This window comes from Zophobas morio, unplaced genomic scaffold (assembly GCF_036711695.1).
Source record: "Zophobas morio isolate AGI-343-1 ecotype UQ-CSIRO unplaced genomic scaffold, CSIRO_AGI_Zmor_V1 ptg000054l, whole genome shotgun sequence".
Lineage (NCBI taxonomy): Eukaryota > Metazoa > Arthropoda > Insecta > Coleoptera > Tenebrionidae > Zophobas > Zophobas morio.
Genome location: NW_026972159.1, coordinates 1,478,600 through 1,499,965, shown reverse-complemented (window position 1 = coordinate 1,499,965; position 21,366 = coordinate 1,478,600). Strand labels below are relative to the sequence as shown.

Sequence of the window (21,366 nt, the reverse complement as noted above, 5' to 3'; positions counted from 1 at the left end):
AAATGAAAACTAGACATATTGCAAATCAAAAATTAAAAAAAATTTAAAAGTTGATAAATCGAAAAATTGAAAAAGTTCACTTGAAAAATTAGAAAATTAGAACATTGAAAAACCAAAATATTGAAGAAATGAAAAACTGAAAAATTGAAAAATTAAAAATGGAAAATTCCCGAAATTGCAAGTCGAAAAACTATCATTCAAAGATCGAAAATTCTAAAATCGTCAAATGGAAAAAGCGAAATTTTTTAAAATTATTATCACATACTTAAAATGAAAACAAGAGGGCGGAGCTTAACTATAAAACACTTATTTGTTTACAAGAAATTAAAAACATGTTTTTGAGTATCGTGTTGTTCAAAGAGGACCATGCATAATAAGACAAAAAGGCAAAATATCAACCCCGCCCACCCACCCCATCTCAATTGTGATGATTTTTTTATTCTTAGAAACTCAATACACATTTAAAATGGTAAATTGTTGTAAGGAAATATGGATTTTACAATTAAGCTCCACCCCTCGGCTTACGACGAATAAAAAAAAATCATCAGAAATGAGACCGGGTGGGTGGGCGGGGCTTATATTTTGTCCTTTTTTCTTAGTATGCGTAGTCGTCTTTTGAGAACAGGAAGTTTAAAATGGTAAATTTTTGTAAACAAATATGGATCTTGCAAATTTTCAATCTTCGATTTTTTAATTCCCCGATTTACCAATTTCTTCAATTTTCAATATCTGGATTTTACGATATTTCGTTTTATCTATTTTGCACTTTTAAGTTTCACAATTTTTAACCTTTCGATTTTTGAATTTTTCGTTTCTTCGTTTTTTCATTTTTGATTTTTCAATTTTACAGTTTTGCAATTTTTTTATTCAAAAAGTTGAAAAAGCGAAAAATTGCCAAGAAAAAACGCGAAAACGAAAGATTGAAATACCCAAAAATTGTAAAATCGTCAAAATTGGAGAGTTGAAAAACTGTATTATTTAAAGATTGAAAAACTGAGAAATTAAATATCGAGAAATTGGAAAATTAAAAATCGAAGAATTTTATAATCGTAAAATTGAAAAAGTGAAAAATTGTAAAAATTATTGCAATTTTAAAATGAAAACTAGACATAATGCAAATCAAAAATTGGAAAAAATTTAAAAGTTGGAAAATCAAAAAACTGAAAAATTTCACTTGAAAAATTAAAAATGGAAAATTCCCAAATTGCGAGTCGAAAAACTATCATTCAAAGATCGAAAATTCTAAAATCGTCAAATGGAAAAAAGTGAAATTTTTTAAAATTATTATCACATACTTAAAATGAAAACAAGAGGGCGGAGCTTAATTGCACAATTCTTATTTCTTTACAAGAAATTAAAAACATGTTTTTGAGTATCGTGTTGTTCAAAGAGTACCATGTATATTAAAAAACTAAACAAAATATCAACCCCGCCCACCCACCCCATCTCAATTCTGATGATTTTTTTATACTTAGAAACTCAATACACATTTAAAATGGTAAATTTTTGTTAAGGAAATATGGATTTTACAATTAAGGTCCACCCCTCGGTTTACGACGAATACAAAAAATCATCAGAAATGAGAACGGGTGGGTGGATGGGGCTTATATTTTGTCCTTTTTTCTTAATATGCGTCGTCTTTTGAGAACAGGAAGTTTAAAATGGTAAATTTTTGTAAACAAATATGGATCTTGCAAATTTTCAATCTTCGATTTTTTAATTCCCCGATTTACCAATTTCTTCAATTTTCAATATTTGGATTTTACAATATTTCGTTTTTTCTATTTTGCACTTTTAAGTTTCACAATTTTTAAGCTTTCGATATTTGAATTTTTCGTTTCTTCGTTTTTTCAATTTTGATTTTTCAATTTTGCAGTTTTGCAATTTTTTAATTCAAAAAGTTGAAAAAGCGAAAAATTGCCAAGAAAAAACGCGAAAACGAAAGATTGGAAAAACCCAAAAATTGTAAAATCGTCAAAATTGGAGAGTCGAAAAACTGTATTATTTAAAGATTGAAAACTGAGAAATCAAATATCGAGAAATTGGAAAATTAAAAATCGAAGAATTTTATAACCGTAAAATTGAAAAAGTGAAAAATTGTAAAAATTATTACAACTTTAAAATGAAAACTAGACATATTGCAAATCAAAAATTGAAAAAAATTTAAAAGTTGGAAAATCGAAAAATTGAAAAAGTTCACTTGAAAAATTTGAAAATTAGAACATTGAAAAACCAAAATATTGAAGAAATGAAAAACTGAAAAATTGAAAATTCTGGAAAAACTCATTCAAAGATCGAAAATTCTAAAATCGTCAAATGGAAAAAGTGAAATTTTTTAAAGTTATCACATATTTAAAATGAAAACAAGAGGGCGGAGCTTAACTGCAAAATATGTATTTATTTTTTACAAGAAATTAAAAACTGTTTTTGAGTATCGTGTTGTTCAAAGAGTACCATGTATATTAAGAAAAAAAGGCAAAATATTAACCCCGCCCACCCACCCCATTGTGATGATTTTTTTTATTCTTAGAAACTTAATACACATTTAAAATGGTAAATTTTTGTAAGGAAATATGGATTTTACAAATAAGCTCCACCCCTCAGATTACGATGAATAAAAAAAATCATCAGAATTGAGACCGGGAGGGTGGGCGGGGCTTATATTTTGCCCTTTTTTCCTAATATACGTAGTCGTCTTTTGAGAACAAGAAGTTTAAAATGGTAAATTCTTCTAGACAAATATGGATCTTGCAATTAAGCCCCGCCCCTCGATCTGACAACGAATGAAAAATTCATCACATGGGGCTTAATCTTTGGCATTATTTTTTCGTTAATATGCGTAGTATTCTTAATTCTTTGAACAACTGGATACTCAAAAACATGTTTTTAATTTCTTGTAGAGAAGAAATAAGAATTTTGCAATTAAGCTCCGCCCCCTTGGCTTACAACGAATAAAAAAAAATCATCACAATTGAGACAGGGTGGGTGGGCGGGGCTACATATTGCTTTTTTGTTTTCTTAATATGTGTAGACTTATTTTGGTAACAAGAAACTTTAAACATGTCTAAAATGGTAAATTTTTGTAGCAACTGCAACGGGAACTTCAATGTCAACAGCAAGTTTATACATCCCACTTTACTCGCTGCGCTCCTATTCTAAGGGTGTTTGGTTTTTTTAAATCTAGAGATTTATGCTTACAATAGAATCGAAACGACTTCCCTTAGAGTCTTTACTGTACACTTCTATGAGAATAAATGTGGAATAAATAATAATATTTAAAGCAGATAACTAACGGGAAAAATGTAGACAATTTCAATTTCTAAGAGTATGCTTAACTTCGACTGTTTATGTTTATACTTCGACCGAATTTTTTTAGGAGGCAATAAACGAAAAAATTTTGATTAACGATCTACTATGCTTACACTTGTAAGTTTTTAAAGCATTCGGTTTTACAATTTCAAACTTAAATAAATTGTAAAATTTTACAGTTTTAATTTTTTTTCCAAAAATTTGGATGTCTAGAATAAAAATTCAACCGGGGTTCATAAACCACATGTGCAGGCGGAGTATCTTATTTTATACAATGTAAATAATATTTACTACTGTTAATTTTGGAGATGACGTCAACAAATTGTTGGTAGGGAGAATTAGCCAAATTTTGATTATCTACAAGTTATTCATTAGTGGACATTACTTCATCGCATGTCGACAGAATTAATTTCTAAAGAAACTAATTAGCATGAATCACGATCCCATGAATTGTTAAAAGCAATGTCTTTAAAGGACGAAATTTCTCTCCAGTGATGTCTAAATTCACGAACTATTCACACACTTTTGTAAAAACATGTCAAACTATTTTACTAAGTGGTATTCAAGAAGTGAACAAAACAGACTCTCGTTCGTTGAAGAAAACCTACTGCTTTGTGTTGCTAGTACTGATTTTTCATTACGTAATAGTAAGTCGGGTCAAAATTGACGTGTACAGAAACATGAAAACCGTCGACGTCTTGTTTGATACCACCTCTTTCACAAACGAAAATATCGCCTGCTTTGTAATAGTACTAAACAAGTATAGAAACTTTGATAAAAATCAAAATTTGTATAAAATTTTGAACCTAATAAAACCTCAAGTCAAAATTTTTGAAATAGGCGTCCTTGCTGTAAGTTTTCTCTTGTATTTTTTACTTTCATGCAAAGCCAGCGATTACATTGTAACGATCACACTCTTCCTCGACTTTTATTCAATGGAATTAATTTTGACCATCCTGCTACAAACCATGGACTTCCTCATTTCGACCACAATGGACGATTTCTTCACCCTTCCGGCTCCAGAAGTCCAGCGAACCAACAACGGCGATTTGCTCATAACCGGGTGGGTTAAAGCCACCTTAAACCACAAGAAACACCACGACCCCATTAAAACCGTCCAGAAAATCGGCTCAATTTTGTCACCCAGAGCTTAACCCTTTTCGGCCAAGTGTTCGCCTGGTCTCTATTTTTCGCGTCTTTTTGCTTTCTACCGGAATTTTTACGACTACGTAATAGTAAACAGTTTCACTTGGGCGAACTTTTTAAAACTTGTCTACCTTTCCATTGTTTGGGTAAGTGCTAAAATTGGATTTTGGAATAATAATTAACCCAAATTTTAGGTTTTGTTGGAGGTGACGGTGCGTCGGATTGCGAGGAAGTTTAAAGGGGTTTGGAATCGTTTATTTAAATATTTGTTACACAATTCGGAGAGTTGGGTGGAAATTGGATTTATCAAACAAATTATAGCACATATCAATAAATATACCACAAAATTGGCTATTACTCCATTCAATTACTTACAACAATAACCTCGAACGAAAAAAGTCAAAGGCTCAGTGAACCATGGAACATCAAACAGACTTCTCATACATAAAACCTCTTTACCTATTTTGCAACGTTTTTGGGCTTCTTCCGCCACACTCGTTCGGAACGCAACCCACCTCGGTCTCGCTTAATTTCAAACTATATACACTTTTGCACATGGTCACTGTTTTCGCCGTGTATGTGTATTCATCTACAGGCAGAGCAAAATACTTGTACGACAATCTGGACGTCACGGTGGCACTAACCGATAAACTGGCACATCTAGTACTCATGATTTTGAACCTGTTGGTACGAATTACGTTCGTGTTTTGCAAAGGTACAACGACTAAGGTGTTCATCAATAAAGCGTACCACCTATCCAGAAAGAACCAGTTCCGCTGCTTCACGAGGAGGAGTTTTTGGGTTCAATTTGCGATTTTTAATGTCTATATGTTGGCGATTATAGCGTATGATGCTTATGTGTGGACTTCCACAGTGGGGTTGAGTATTTTCAGGTTCTATATTGGAAGGAGTTTTTTCTATTATGTGTGTAACGTCGTTGTATTTGTGATTTTTGAATCCGCCTTTTTAATCAGGGATTTGTACAAGTCATTAAACGAGGTTTTAGAGGTTGGTGTTAAGGGTTTAGTGGTCACGAATGGTTACGTTTTAACTGAGTTTAATATCAAGGCTATAACTACTGTAGTTTATCCAGAGTGTGATTTAAGAAGAGTGCGAAAGTACTACAATGCGATTTGTGACCTTGTGGACAATTTTAACACCATATACGGTTTCACTATACTGTTAGTGATTATTTTTATAATTTCTTACACCCTTAATTTGACGAATTTACTGACAGTTTATGCTATGGACTCCTCAAAGAATATTAATGGCTCTAAATATGGTAACAATTTAATAGTGTTGAATTTTTTGTGGATAGTAACTATGTTGGTATGTAGATTAATTTATTTTATGTGTATTTTTGTGTTTAATTTTTAGATTTTCGCCTCTCTTTTGGCACATTCATGTGCCAATTCTATCTGTCAGTCTGAAAATTTGGCAGCTGTTTGTTTCACCTGTTTGAACGAAATTCCCACAATCCCAAAAACACCCAAAGAACAGATTTTAAAAGAAGACGTTTTGTTGTTGGTTCAACAATTAATGGCACGGAAACCGAAATTTTCGGCTGGGGGATTTTTCGCCGTCGATTTTACGTTGCTGGGGTTTATTTTAGGAAGTGTTACCTCCTACGTGATTGTGTCTATACAATTTATACAAAAATGAGTTGATTATTTGCTTGAGAAATCACTATTTTAACAATTTTCTTATCATAAACCTTGATATGATAAAATTGTGCATACTTATCCTTGTCTTCTTTCAATGTTCAATCCAAACCACGATGACTGCGCTTCCTTTCCTTAATGTCTTCAAACTCAATCACAATTTTCTTCTTTGATTTAAACCTCCTATAACTAATTTTGAGTACCAAAATAACAACAAAAAACACACAGAATTACCAATATTTAACCCCCGCGCTGTCAAACATCACCTTAGCCGCAACCGTACTTTTTTTATGTGCGTGTTTATCCGACAAATACACCACTTCAGTGATTCCATGTTGGATAATAAGCTTGGCGCACTCGTTACAAGGAAACAACGTGACATAAATAACGCAGTCGTTCATGGTCCCAGTGGTGTTGGCAATGGCGTTGAGCTCGGCATGACACACTAAAAACCACAACTATTTTTCGATAACCCCATAAACAAACTCACCGTAGAGATGTTTGTTCTCTAGAGGGTCCTGCGAGGCTTTGCCCCACGGGAACACGTCGTCGTGGCAGCCCCTAGGCATGCCGTTGTAGCCCGAGCCGATCACGTTGCCGCGGCGGTCCACCACGCAAGCCCCCACTTGGGTGCAAGGGTCTTTGCTACGTTGGGCTGCTAGGAGAGAGAGTGCCATGAAATGTTCGTGGCTGTCGAGCAGCGAGACGGAACTTCTAAAATTGTGATTAATGGAATCAAAGTGGAATTAAAGTTGTGTTTGCTTACAAACGCTGGGTGAGCTCGTCCATCGCACAAAAAGTTGATTGAGGTTATGTTTTTGTTACCATGTCACGTGTAAGAGTACCAACGACCAATCAAGTTACGCGTGTGTGTTAAGTTGGTTGCCTATACATGCACGGCCACCACCATTGAATGACGTATTAAATGTTACAATTAAAATTCAAAAATAATTACTTGTTTCCAAGACTCATACCAGTGGCGTAGCTAACTTCCACTGCGCCCCCCCGCAGTTTATTATGTATTTTTAGTTATTTTTTGCTGAATAATTTCACCAACAACAATGTTTTTAAAACTAACGATTGCCCACAGATTGCACTCGAAATATCTTCTTCGTATTTATTTGCCAACTTTGATGCTGCCTCCACAAATTCTTCGTCTGTACTATTCAACATTTCCTGTGGTTCCAGAAAAGAAAAATAGTTTCTGACGTTTTTTATGCTTTCAAACCTATCTTTAATTTGAATATTTAAAATATCAAGAGCAGGATAGAAAATGGTTGTTTTAAATTTTTCAGTGGGATCTTTTTGAAAACGGTATCTTCACATAATTCGTCATGAAACAGTTTTACTTTTTTATACGTTTATTCGAAAAAGAATTGTTAATTTTCCAGGTATCAGCACATTTCCTTGATTCCTCCATTATTTGTTCAAAATTGTCACGTATACTTTGAAATTTGTCTTTTAGATGTTCCATCCATTTACAAGCCTCATCTAAAGTAATATTTGAACTCTGTAAAGTTTTTGAGACCAAATTAACATTTTCTAAAATTTTGCATTGAAATACTAATAGAGCAACAAATTCAAATGGATCCATTTTTTTACGAAGAGCTACAGCTTCATCTATTTCACTTTTCTTTTTTGATGTTAAAATAATTTCAGCTCATAACTGTTGAGAGATTATATCTAATGGCAATTAGAGAATCAAATCTCGATGACCATCTGGTGGGGCATAACTTTTTTTAAGTTTTTTTTATAACACACTTATCATTTTCTTTCATCTCAATGTTGTTGTTGTTGTTGTTGTTGCCATCTCGGTAAACTCTCACTGAAATAGACGTATATAGCATTTATTAAATCATAAAATGCGGAAATTCCTGGTACATTTTTAACAGAATCATTAAGGACTAAATTGAGGTTGTGTATATAATTTTTCGATCTTTAAGTTTCTCAATTTTTAATCTTTCGATTTTTGAATTTTCCGTTTCTTCAATTTCTCAAGCCTTCATTTTATACTTTTGCGTTTTTTCATTTTGAGTTTTCAATTTTACAATTTTTCTATTTTATAACTTTTCCATTTTGTTTATTCGGAAAGTGGAAAATTCGAAAAATTGAAAAATCGGAAAATTAAAAAATTGGAAAAAATTGAAGAAACAAAAAATTGCAAAATCGATAAAACGGAAAATCGAATGGAATTTGTTTTTACGATTTTTTTACTTCGATTTTTTAATTTTTTTAATCTGTATTTCAATTTTTCGATTTTTGGAATTTTCTGTTTCTCATATCTAGGTTTATCGATTTTTTTGAGTTTTTCGATTTTTCCGTTTATCTTTTTTTTTTAAGTAAATATTTCTATTTTGAATTTTCCGATTTCGGTCTATTTCGATTTCTCGATCTTTTCAAGTCTCAATTTTTCGATTTCGATTTCTTGGTTTTTCGATTTTAAAAATTTTCGATTTTTCTAGTATATATTTTAAATTTTCGATTTTTTAAATTTTTCATTTTTCCCTTTTATAATCTTTATGTTTCGATTTCCCGATTTTAATTTTTTAATGTGTTTCAAGTTTTCCATTTTTGGGTTTTTCGATTTCTCATATCTCAATTTTCCAATTTTAAAAATTTTTCGATTTATCGATTTTTAAGTTTTCGCTATTTCAATTTTAAACATCGCAATTTTGAGAATTTTTCAATTTCTATATTTTTCAGATTTTCGATATTTTCATTTTCCCGATTTTGTAATTTTCATTTTCTTGATTTTTATATCACAATTTTTCATTTTTCCATTATCTTTATTTTTTCAATGTTTCTTTGGATTTTATAATTTTTTGTTTATTCAATTTTTTACATTTTCAGTCTTTGGTTTTTTAAGTTCTTGATTTCCAATTTTTTTATATTTCGAAGCTTTCTATTTTATAATGAAAAATGAATCGAAGAATGGGAAAGAAGAAAAACCATTCGAATTGAAAAATTGGAAAATCCAAAAATTGTAAAATCGAAAAATTATAGAATCTTGAAAATTGTAAAGTCCAAAAACTGTGACATTCAAACACCGAAAAATTGAAAAATTCCAAAAACGAAAAACTGAAAAAGTGAACAACTTTAAAAATTATAATTATTAGGAGTGTTACATAATTAAAATGAAAACTAGAAAAACTGCAAATGAAAAATTAAAAAGACGGAAAATTGAAAGCAGAAAGCTGAAAAAATAAAGAAAATTAAAAACCCACAGGAAAAATTGCAAATCGAAAAATTCACGAAATTAAAAACTGTAAACTCGTGAAATTTGCAAACTCTAAAATTTGAAACATCTAAAAGTTGGAAAAACAAAAACTGAAAAATCGAGAAATCGAAAATTTTCAAAAATCGAAAGATTGAAAAATCGAAATTTTGGAAAATCGAAAAACCGAGGAATTCAAACTGAAAAAGATCGAGAATTCAAGATGTCGAAAAATCTAAATATCTAAAATTTAAAAAATAGAAAAATTACAACAACGAAAAATTTAACATTAAAAAAAAACACAAAATCAAAAAGTGGAAAAATCGAGAAATTGAGAAATGGAAAAATGAAAATTAAAAAAAGCCAAAAATTGAAAAGCATAAAAAAAAATTAAAATCGGTTATTCGGAACGTAAAAAAAATAAAATCGAAAAATTGAAAAATTTTAAATTTAAAAATTCGAAAACTTGAAAAACCGAAAAACTGAAGAAATGAAAAACCAAAAAATCGACAAATTGAAAAATCTCAAAACTGAAAAGTCGAAAAATTGAAAAACCCACAAATCGATTTCCGGTAAGTCGAAAAATCAAAATTTAAAAAATTGAAAAATGAAAATATCAAAAAACTGAAAAATATAGACATTCTCAAAATTGAAATGTTGAAAAATTGAGAAATCGAAAAATCGAGATGTAAGAAATCGAAAACTCCAAAATCGAAAAATTGGAATACACGTTAAAAAGGTTAAAATCGGGAGATTGAAGTATAACAAGACATAAAATCGAAAAATGGAGAATTTTAAAATCTAAAAACTTGAAGAAATAAAAAATTGAAAAATGGAAAAGCCGAGAAATCGAAATTAAAAAATTGGAACATCAAAAGATCCGAGAAATGGAAAAATCGAAATAGTCCGAAATCGAAAAACCGGAAAATTTAAAACTGATATACATATTTAAACTTAAAAAAAACGATACATCAGAATATTCAAAATTCGAAAAATCAGATATATAAAAAAAGTGAAAAATTTTAAATTAAAAATTTGGAGATATTGAAAAATCCTAAAATTGGAACAACGAAAACTTGAGAAATCGAAAAACTGAAAAATCGATAAATTGGAAAGAAGAAAAATCGAAAAATCAAAGAATTGATTAATAGAGAAATTGAGAAATGTAAAAATGAATTTTTTTTTAAATTGCAAAAATTGTAAAACTGAAATATCGAAAAATTAAGTAAACTAAAAATCGAGAAATCAAGAAATCGAAAAATTGTAATTCAATTTTGTTTTATTTTTCCACAAAAATTTCTATGTCGAAGATAAAAATTCAACACGGATTCATAGACCATGGGAACACTGTTACTTTTTTTTTAATTTATGTAACATTTATTTGACAAAATTGTAGAACTGAAGAAACGAAAAATAGAAATATTGAAAAACTAGAAATCGAGAAAAAATTAATGAATCAAAGAACGAATTAAATCGAAAAATGTTCGTAAAGTCCAAAAACTAACATTCAAAGATCGAAAAATTAAAAAATTCCAAAAACGAAAAATCGAAAAAGTGAACAACTCTAATAAAAATTATAATTATTATTACATATCTAAAATGAAAATTAGAAAACCTGCAAATCAAAAATTGAAGAAACGAAAAATTGAAAACAAAAAAAATTGAAAAATCCAAAAACTAAAAAATTTCAAATTGAGAAAAAGAAAAAATATAAAAACTCGTTCCTCGCGCGTTAAAATATCTCGATTATTAATCACCTTTATTAACAAACTTGTTCGTTAAATAGCTATTAATTTACCTGATCTCATTTTCAATTCCAATGAAAACCCCTTCTTTGAAAATTACACATTTTAAAAAAATATATCGGTTACGTTACGGTCTGCGCCCCTGTTAACGCTGCGCCCCCCCGCATTGCGGGATCTGCGGGGGTGCTATTTACGCCACTGACTCATACAATATTCTTGCCACAGATCTACATAAAAAATAACCACTTATTAATAATAAATTAATTTGTCAATGTTTGCCACAGTAACGAAATTAATTGAAGTACAATTGATTGCTTATTTAATTAAAACCATTGTTGGTATTTTTTATCTATCACAATTATAACAAGTCGTTTACCTCACGAAAACACGACATTTAATTCACCCCTTTGTTTCTATAATGAATTAGTATCAAAAATGGAATCAACCGATTGGGGTTACATTAACCCTCTATATTTGTGGTGTACCACTTTCGGGATTTTTCCGCCACACAAATTCGGAGATAACGTCTCTCCAGTCTCGCTAAAATTTAAAATCTACGTGTTACTTTTAATCCCTATAATAATATCCATATCTGTGTATTCTTTAATCGGTAGAGAGAATTTCTTGTATACGAGTCTGGACGTTACAGTGGCCACCACAGATCTTCTAGCCGAAATAACTTTAACACTCCTAAACGTAGTTTTACGACTCCTATTCGTCTTTTGTTACCACAACCCCATAAAAACGTTCCTCAATAAAATCTATCGCATTTCGAAAGAACCACACTTCAAGTGTTACACGGTCCGCAATTTTTGGGTCCAGTTTTGTGGGTTTAATATCTACATGGTGTTTGTAATGGTGTTTGATGTCTATATATGGAGTTCCACGATGGGTTGGACCATCTACAAGTTTTATATTGGAAGAACTTTCATGATCTACGCTTGCAATATCACCCTTTTGTTCATAGTACATTCGGCTCTGATAACTAAGCAACTATTCACGTCTTTGCACCATCTACTGAAAACCATAGTAGGGAATCTGGTTTGCGAAAACGACGCCAAAAGTGGTTACATTTTAACAGAGTTTAAAGTGAAAGCTGCCACTAAAACGAATTATAATTGTTGCCATTTAAGGGAAGTGCGAAAATATTACAACGAAATTTGTGGGCTTGTTGACGATTTTAATAACATTTATGGGACAGTGATTCTTCTAGTGATGATTTACGTGATTGCTTACATTTTGAATTTGACTGATATGCTGCTGGTTTATAGCAATGCGAAGAGTAGGAACATCAATGGGGTTGAATATGGTACCGAGCTAACCCTTCTGTGCGTTTCTTGGATGATCACACTTCTAGTAAGTATGATGAATTTTTTGTTTGTAGATTGTGTAAGTGTATTTTCAGCTTTTTTCGTTCCTTTTGGCCAAATCCTGCTCCAATGCCGTTTCGGAATCAGAAAACATCTTAACTGTGTGTTTTATCTGGTTGAATGAAATCCCGACTATTCCCAAAACGTTCAAACAGCAGATGTTAAAAGAAGAAATTTTGTTGTTGGTGCAACAGGTGACGACGCGGAAGCCCAAATTTTCGGCTGCTGGATTTTTTCCCGTGGACTTCACGCTTCTGGGGTTTATTCTAGGGAGTGTCACTTCGTATACCATAGTTTCAGTGCAGTTTTTCAGTAGTAAAGAAAATTGAAAATTTTAATGTAAACGTTTTTAAAGTCACTATATTTAGCACAGTCGTTACAATAATAAATTTTGTTCCGTCTATTAAGCGACATTAGTACCTGTCAATATGAGACTAATTTTGGCACTTGTACTCCTCAATGCATTATTTTAGAAAAGAATATTAAGAATACGAGCGCAGCGAGCATGTTTAAGTGTTGTAAAAATTACTCGTTAATATCCTCGAGAAGCTCAATTTATTAATGATTAATGAAAATATTTGTGATTATCTGCTGAAATTGGGACTTCACCAATATAAACTTGAAGGAAAATCCCCTGAATTAGGGGGGACATTTTTCTAGTTGGCAGCACTTATTTCACGACAATCAAATTTTGATAGAGATAATTTCTTTGTATAACACGAACATATTTCACATGGTAATTTCTCGTGGAAAAATAAGAATTTCACAATTAAGCTCCGCCCCTCGGCTTAAGATGAATAAAAAAAATCATCAGAATTGAGATAGGGCGGGTGGGTGGGGCTTATATTTTGCCTTTTTTTTTCTTAATGTACATAGCCATCTTTTCGCAACAAGAAACTTAAAACATGGTTAAAATGGTACGATTTTGCAATTATGGGGCGGAGCCTAATTGCAAAATCGATATTTTCTCATACAAATTTTCTATTTTATTTTAAAGTTCATGTTATGAAAAGAAGTCTAGACATGTTAAAACAAAAAGGCAAAATATAAACCCCGCCCACCCACCCCATCGCAATTGAGACATTTTTTTTTTATTCTTAGAAAGAAAGAAAATGTGGGTTTTGCAATTTGGCTCCGTCCCTAGGTCTGCCGACGAATGAAAATTTCATTACTATTTAGGATCAGGAAAGGTATGGATCCTTGAATTTTTCCTTAATATACCTACATAGCAGTCTTTCAATAACACGATACTCAAAAACATGTCTTACATGGTCATTTCTTGTTGAGAAATAATAAGGATTTTGCAATTAAATTCCGTTACTTGGGCTCTCCACGTTTAAAAAAATAAATAGAGTGCGTCTACCCAGGGACGTACGGATGGAGGTTTAACTCTGCCTTATCAATTTATATAAATTACACACGTATACGCGACGAAATCATTAATTTTCTCCTAAAAAATAGGAGTAATAAAAACCAAAAATATGTTGCATTTGTATTTTTTGACAAAATGGTGATTAATGATGACGATTGGGTTAATTAAAGTAAATATCGATGTATTGTCAATTATTGTTTATTATAAAATATACTTTTTTATTTATCATATAGAAATATCTAATTATTATAATAATATTGTATAAAAAAATATCACGGCGTTACATACCTATGTTGAGACTCAGTTCAGACTGGTGTCGGTGTCGGTATCGATGTCGGTGTCGGAATTAGACATCCTATTCCGACGCGTCTTATACGTGTTCTATAATACGAAAAGAAAGGAGTTAAAACTCAAAAAATCATTACAATTGAGATAGGGAGGGTGGGTGGGGCTTACATTTTGCTTTTTTTCTTAATATACGTAGGCGTCTTTTCAGAACAAGAAACTTAAAACATGTTTAAAATGGTAAATTCTTCTAAACAAATATGGATCTTGCAATTAAGCCCCGCCCCTCGGTCTGACAACGAATGAAAAATTCATCACAATTGAGAATTAACATCGGGGCAGATCTGGGTGGAGGCTACTCCTTGGCTTTATTTTTTCCTTAATATGCATAGTATTCTTTGGACAACGCGATACTCAAAAACATGTTTTTAACTTCTCGTAGAAAAATAAGTATTTTGCAGTTAAGCTTAGCTTGTTTGGCTCATAACGAATAAAAAAAATCATCACAATTGAGACAGGGCGGGTGGGTGGGGCTACATTTTGCCTTTTTTTCTTAATCTGTGCAGACTTATTTCGACAACAAGAAACTTAAAACATGGTTAAAATGGTACATTTTTGAAAGCAAAGCATTTTAAACATATTTTAAGTTTCATGTTATGAAAAAAGACTACACATATTAAAACAAAAAAGGAAAATTGTAAGCCCGCCACCCACCCTATCTCAATTGTGATGATTTTCTTTATTCGCCGTTAAGCAAGGGGGCGGAGCTTAACTATATTTTTTCTTTTTTTTTACCTTAATATACATAGCGACCTTTTCACAACAAAAAACTTAAAACATTATTAAAATGGTACACTTTTGCAAGGAAATACGGATTTTGTAATTATGGGTCTAAGCCTATTGCAAAATCGATATTTCCTTATACAAATTTTTCATTTAAACATAATTTAAGCTTCATGTTATGAAAAAAGTCTACACATATTGAAACAAAAAGGCAAAATGTAAGCCCGCCCACCCGCCCTATCTCAATTGTGATGCTTTTTTTTATTCACCGTTAAGCAAGTGGGCGGAGCTTAACTGCAAAATACTTATTTCAAGAAAATAACAAAATATTTTTGAGTATCGTGTTGTTCAAAGAATACTATGTACATCAAGAAAAAAAGCAAAATATAAACCCCGCCCACCCACCTCATCGCAATTGTGATGATTTTTTTATACTTAGGAACGTAATACACGCTTAAAATGGTAAATTTTAGTAAGGAAATATGGATTTTACAGTTTGGCTCCGCCCCTTTGGCTCACGACGAATAAAAAAATCATCAGAATTGAGAAAAGAGGGGGTGGGTGGGGCTTATATTTTTTTCTTTTTTTTTTCCTTAACATACATAGCGATCTTTTCACAACAAAAAACTTAAAACATTATTAAAATGGTACATTCTTGCAAGGAAATATGGATTTTGTAATTATGGGTCGAAGTTTACTGCAAAATCAACATTTCCTTATACAAATTTTTCATTTTAAACATGTTTTAAGTTTCATGTTATGAAAAAAGTCTACACATATTAAAACAAAAAGGGAAAATGTAAGCCCGCCCACCCACCCTATCTCAATTGTGATGATTTTTTTATTCGCCGTTAAGCAAGAGGGGCGGAACTTAACTGGAAAATATTTATTTCTTCACAAGAAATTAAAAAAATATTTTTGCGTACCGTGTTGTTCAAAGAATACTATGTACATCAAGAAAAAAAGCAAAATATCAACCCCCGCCCACCCACCCCATCGCAATTGTGATGATTTTTTTTATTTTTAGAAACTTAATATACGTTTAAAATGGTAAATTTTAGTAAGGAAATATGGATTTTACAGTTTGGCTTCGCCGCTTTGGCTCACGACGAATAAAAAAATCATCAGAATTGAGATAGGGTGGGTGGGTGGGGCTTATATTTTGCCTTTTTTCTTAGTATACGTAGGCGTTTTTTCAGAACAGGAAGTTTAAAATGGTAAATTCTTCTAGACAAATATGGATCTTGCAATTAAGCCCCGCCCCTCAATCTGGCAACGAATAAAAAATTCATCACAATTGAGAATTAAGATCGGGGCGGGTATGGGTGGGGCCTAATCTTTGGCTTCATTTTTTCCTTAATATGCTTAGTATTCTTTGGACAACACGATACTCAAAAACATGTTTTTAATTTCTCGTAGAGAAGAAATAAGGATTTTGCAGTTAAGCTCCGCCCCCTTGGCTCACAAGGAATAAAAAAAAATCATCACGTTAGAGGTAGGGCGGGTGGGTGGGGCTACATTTTGCCTTGTTTTCTTAATATATGCAGACTTATTTCGACAACAAGAAACTTAAAACATCGTTAAAATGATACATTTTTGAAGCATATTAAAACAAAAAAGGCAAAATATAAACTCCACCCACCCACCCCATCGCAATTGTGATGATTTTTTTATTCTTAGAAACTCAATACATGTTTAAAATAATAAATTATAGTAATGAAATATGGATTTTACAGTTTGGCTCCTGCCCTTTGGCTCACGACGAATAAAAAAATCATCAGAATTTTTCTTTTTTTTTTCCTTAATATACTTAGCAATTCTTTCACAACAAAAACTTAAGACATTATTAAAATGGTACATTCTTGCAAGGAAATATGGATTTTGCAACTATGGGTCGAAGCTTATTGCAAAATCGATATTTCCTTAGAGAAATTTTCCATTTTAAACATGTTTTAAGTTTCATGTTACTAAAAAAAGTCGAAACGCATTAAAAGAAAAAGCAAAATGTAAGCCCGCCCACCCGCCCTATCTCAATTATGATGATTTTGTTAATTCGCCGTGAATCAAGGAGGCGGAACTTAACTGCAAAATACTTATTTCTTTAAAATAAATTAAAAAAATGTTTTTGAGTATTGTGTTGTTCAAAGAATACGATGTACATTAAGAAAAACAGATAAAATATAAACCCCGCCCACCCACCTCATCGCAATTGTGATGATTTTTTTATACTTAGAAACTTAATACACGTTTAAAATGGTAAATTTTAGTAAGGAAATATGGATTTTACAGTTTGGCTACGCCCCTTTGGCTCACGACGAATAAAAAAATCATCAGAATTGAGATAGGGTGGGTGGGGCTTATATTTTGCCTTTTTTCTTAGTATACGTAGGCGTTTTTTCAGAACAAGAAACTTAGAACATATTTAAAGTGGTAAATTCTTCTAGACAAATATGGATCTTGCAATTATGCCCCGGCCCTCGATCTGGCAAGGAATAAAAAATTCATCACAATTGAGAATTAAGATCGGGGCGGATATGGGTGGGGCCTACTCTTTGGTTTTATTTTTTCCTTAGTATATGCATAGTATACAATGAATAACACGATACTCAAAAACATGTTTTTAATTTCTGGTAGCGAAGAAAAATAAGGATTTTGCAGTTAAGCTCCGCCCCCTTGGCTCACACGGAATAAAAAAAAATCATCACATTAGAGATAGGGCGGGTGGGTGGGGCTACATTTTGCCTTGTTTTCTTAATGTATGCAGACTTATTTCGACAACAAGAAACTTAAAACATCGTTAAAATGATACATTTTTGTAAGCAAAGCATTTTAAACATATTTTAAGTTTCATGTTATGAAAAAAGTCTACACATATTAAAATAAAAAGGCAAAATGTAAGCCCGCCCACCCGCCCTATCTCAATTGTGATGATTTTTTTTATTCGCCGTGAATCAAGGAGGCGGAACTTAACTGCAAAATACTTATTTCTTTACAATAAATTAAAAAAATGTTTTTGAGTATTGTGTTGTTCAAAGAATACGATGTACATTAAGAAAAACAGATAAAATATAAACCCCGCCCACCCACCCCATCGTAACTCTTTTTTATTCTTAGAAACTTAATACACGTTTAAAATAGTAAATTTTAGTAAGGACATATGCATAAGCATTCGGTTTTACAATTTCAAAGTTAAATAAATTGTAAAATGTTATCCAGTTTTGATTTTTTTCTCCAAAAATCTGAATGTCTAAGATAAAAATTCAACCGGGGTTCATAAACCACATGTGCAGGAGTAACTTATTTGATAAAATTTAAATAATATTTACTAGTGTTAATTTTGGAGATGACGTCAACAAATTGTTGGTAGGGATAATTAGCCAAATTTTGATCATCTACACGTTATTCGTAGACACAATCGGACACTGGACATTACTTCATCGCATGTCGACAGAATTAATTTCTAAAGAAACTAATTAGCATGAATCACGATCCCATGAATTGTTAAAAGCAATGTCTTTAATGGACGAAATTTCTCTCCAGTGATGTCTAAATTCACGAACTATTCACACACTTTTGTAAAAACATGTCAAACTATTTTACTAAGTGGTATTCAAGAAGTGAACAAAACAGACTTTCGTTCGTGGAAGAAAACCTACTGCTTTGTGTTGCTAGTACTGATTTTTCAATACGTAATAGTAAGTCGGGTCAAAATTGACGTGTATAGAAACATGAAAACCGTCGACGTCTTTTTTGATGCCACGTCGTTCACAAACGAAAATATCGCCTGCTTTGTAATAGTACTAAACAAGTACAGAAATTTTGATAAAAATCAACATTTGTATACAATTTTGAACCAAATAAAACCTCAAGTCAAAATCTTTGAAATAGTCGTCCTTGTTGTAAGTTTTCTCTTGTATTTTTTACTTTCATGTAAAGCTAGCGATTACATTGTAACAATCACACTCTTCTTCGACTTTTATTCAATGGAATTAATTTTGACCATCCTGCTACAAACCTTGGACTCCTTCATTTCGACCTCAATGGACGACCTCTTCACCCTTCCGACTCCCGAAATCCAGCGAACCAACAACGGCGATTTGCTCATAACCGGGTGGGTTAAAGCTGCCCTAAACCACAAGAAACAGCACGACCCCATTAAAACCGTCCAGAAAATCAGCTCAATTTTGCTGGAGGTCACCCAGAGCTTGACCCTTTTCGGCCGAGTGTTCCCCTGGTCTCTATTTTTCGCGTCTTTGAACCTCGCTCTTGCTTTCTACCGGAATTTTTATGACTGCGTAATAGTAAACAGTTTCACTTGGGCGAACTTTTTAAAACTTGTCTACCTTTCCATTGTTTGGGTAAGTGCTAAAATTGGAATTTGGAATAATAATTAACCCAAATTTTAGGTTTTGTTGGAGGTGACGGTGCGTCGGATTGCGAGGAAATTTAAAGGGGTTTGGAATGGTTTGTTTAAATATTTGTTACACATTTCTGGTGAAGAGGAAGAAATCAAGGAAGAGATAAAGTTTGTGATGAGGATGGTCAGCGATTTGCAGAATGTGGTGGCGGAGAGTTGGGTTTTTAATTTTCTGACTAGTGGTAGTAGTTTGATTGTGAAGCTGTATTTCGTTTTAGGGTTAATCATGGTGATAAATAATTAGAACACCCTGTATATAAACGTGTTATAAATTTTATAAACACGCCTGCCGTAATTTATTATCGCTTTTTATTAATGTGAGGAATGTCATTCTCAAAACACGACGTAATAAAAATAGTGACAGTCACTTCGGGTGAATTAAAATCGATCACTTGTTAGTGTTTGTAGCAAAAGTAGCCATGGTGCCAGATTTACACGTACCTTGAATTAAAGACGCACCATGACACACTACATCCACCTAAAAATAGCAAAAATTTTGTCACTACTCCCCTTGGAAAACAAGTACAAGTCGTACCACAAAGCCCACGGAATTTTAATCATAGTGTGTTTGTTGGCAATGTTCGCCGGAAACATCTACTACCGAATCTACTACTACTACCGCTACATCAAAAACATCCGAAAACTACTTGACGCCATGATCCACACCTTCACCACCCTAACCAACGTCAACTCCATCCTAGTAGCCGCTTTTTTCCACCACAAACACTGGATTCTACTCCTCAAAAAAAGCAAAACCCCTTTACTCGTCACGACCTGCTTCAGCAACACCTTCTTCTACATTTTGGATTTCCTCTTCATCTTCTACACTTTCTGCGAAATCAACTACTACCGAAAAATCAACACCCGCATCATCACGTACTTGATTCCCTCCTACATCAACATTTTCATCATCCTGATGTCCATCCTCAACATCAACTACTACGCCAACGAACTCAAAAATATGTTGTCCACTTTTAGACTAAATTTGAAAAGCGAAAAAATCAAGCTCGACGAAATTATCGAAAAAGAAACCAATCCTTACATCGTTTCAAAAAAGTTTGCTTCTGAGTCCCGGACTGACGACCATTTCAAGTACTTCGTGGACATTTGCTACAAAATGGACGCCTTTAACAAGATCTACGGCTGGCAGATTCTTAATTTTGCCGCGGTTCTTCTCATTTTTGCCTATGATAGTTTGAGCACGGTGTTGAGGGAGTTCTTCAGGGAAGACCCGAGTCAGATGCACATTCAGTTGTTGTTGATTAAGATGCTCAAGTGTTTCAACTTCTTGGTGAGGGTTTCGCGGGTTTGACGTTTGGTGTCTAAGTTGTTGTAGATTTTTGGACTCTTGTTGATCAAGCCGTGCTTCGCTTTTAATAGTCAGATGGACAAAGTCGTGGTTCTTTGTCGGAAGATTTTGATCAATCTTCCCGAAACGTGTGACAATGGGTTTTGTCGGTATTTGAAGTTGAAGTTGGTTTTTTTGTTGAAACAGATTGAGATGAAGAAGCCGTATTTTTCGGCTGCTGGGTTTTTTGAGGTGGATTATGTTATGTTGGTGTATATTTTGAATGGGATTACGTCGTATTTGATGGTTACGTTGCAGGCGGCGTATTAGCAAAATTTTTTCTATTGCGTCTTACTCATTAAAGTTTTTTTTATGTTTATTGGCACTATTGTATGAAATTAGTTGTCATAATTTTTATTTAGACCTTACGCAATATCTAATTAATATTATCTGTTGATTTATCGAGTTTCACTACCGTTTCATCTTTAAAAATAAATACTCGTTTTGCGCAATTTAGCTTTATTGTTACGAGCATTTTTCTGAAAATTAAAAAAAATCACATTGTTCTTGTTATCATTTAAGTACAACTGATGTCAGCGAAACCTACTTATTTGTTAATGGAAGTACCGTTAGATAACTAAATAAATTGCATGTTTTCAAGTTTTATAATCTTATAAACTAGGGCAATATCATTACTTTAAAAGTAAATTTCATGGCCTACTACATGGTGCAAGTAGTACTATGGGCTACTAAATCCGGAAATAGTTACGGATTAT

General features: G+C 32.5%; 4 protein-coding genes across 4 annotated transcripts; 3 read left to right on the top strand and 1 right to left on the bottom strand.

The window, feature by feature from the left end:
• The first annotated feature begins 4,872 nt into the window (after window positions 1–4,872).
• Window positions 4,873–6,117, top strand: LOC135142786 (uncharacterized). Its single transcript, XM_064074532.1, has 2 exons — window positions 4,873–5,784; window positions 5,833–6,117. The coding sequence occupies exons 1-2, from the start codon at window positions 4,873–4,875 to the stop codon at window positions 6,115–6,117; spliced, it is 1,197 nt and encodes a 398-aa protein (XP_063930602.1).
• Window positions 6,042–6,953, bottom strand: LOC135142844 (deoxycytidylate deaminase-like). Its single transcript, XM_064074619.1, has 4 exons — window positions 6,883–6,953; window positions 6,607–6,830; window positions 6,351–6,561; window positions 6,042–6,299 (listed from the first exon to the last, which is right to left on the bottom strand). The coding sequence occupies exons 1-4, from the start codon at window positions 6,903–6,905 to the stop codon at window positions 6,218–6,220; spliced, it is 540 nt and encodes a 179-aa protein (XP_063930689.1). The 5' UTR covers window positions 6,906–6,953; the 3' UTR covers window positions 6,042–6,217.
• Window positions 6,954–11,510: 4,557 nt separating this feature from the next.
• On the top strand, window positions 11,511–12,774 carry LOC135142785 (gustatory and pheromone receptor 32a-like). The gene is made up of 2 exons (XM_064074531.1): window positions 11,511–12,431; window positions 12,481–12,774. The coding sequence occupies exons 1-2, from the start codon at window positions 11,511–11,513 to the stop codon at window positions 12,772–12,774; spliced, it is 1,215 nt and encodes a 404-aa protein (XP_063930601.1).
• A 6,877-nt stretch (window positions 12,775–19,651) lies between these two features.
• LOC135142892 (uncharacterized) lies at window positions 19,652–21,151 on the top strand. The gene is made up of 2 exons (XM_064074692.1): window positions 19,652–20,593; window positions 20,639–21,151. Exons 1-2 carry the CDS (start codon window positions 19,763–19,765, stop codon window positions 20,918–20,920), a joined length of 1,113 nt encoding a protein of 370 aa, XP_063930762.1. The 5' UTR covers window positions 19,652–19,762; the 3' UTR covers window positions 20,921–21,151.
• The last annotated feature ends 215 nt before the right edge of the window (window positions 21,152–21,366 follow it).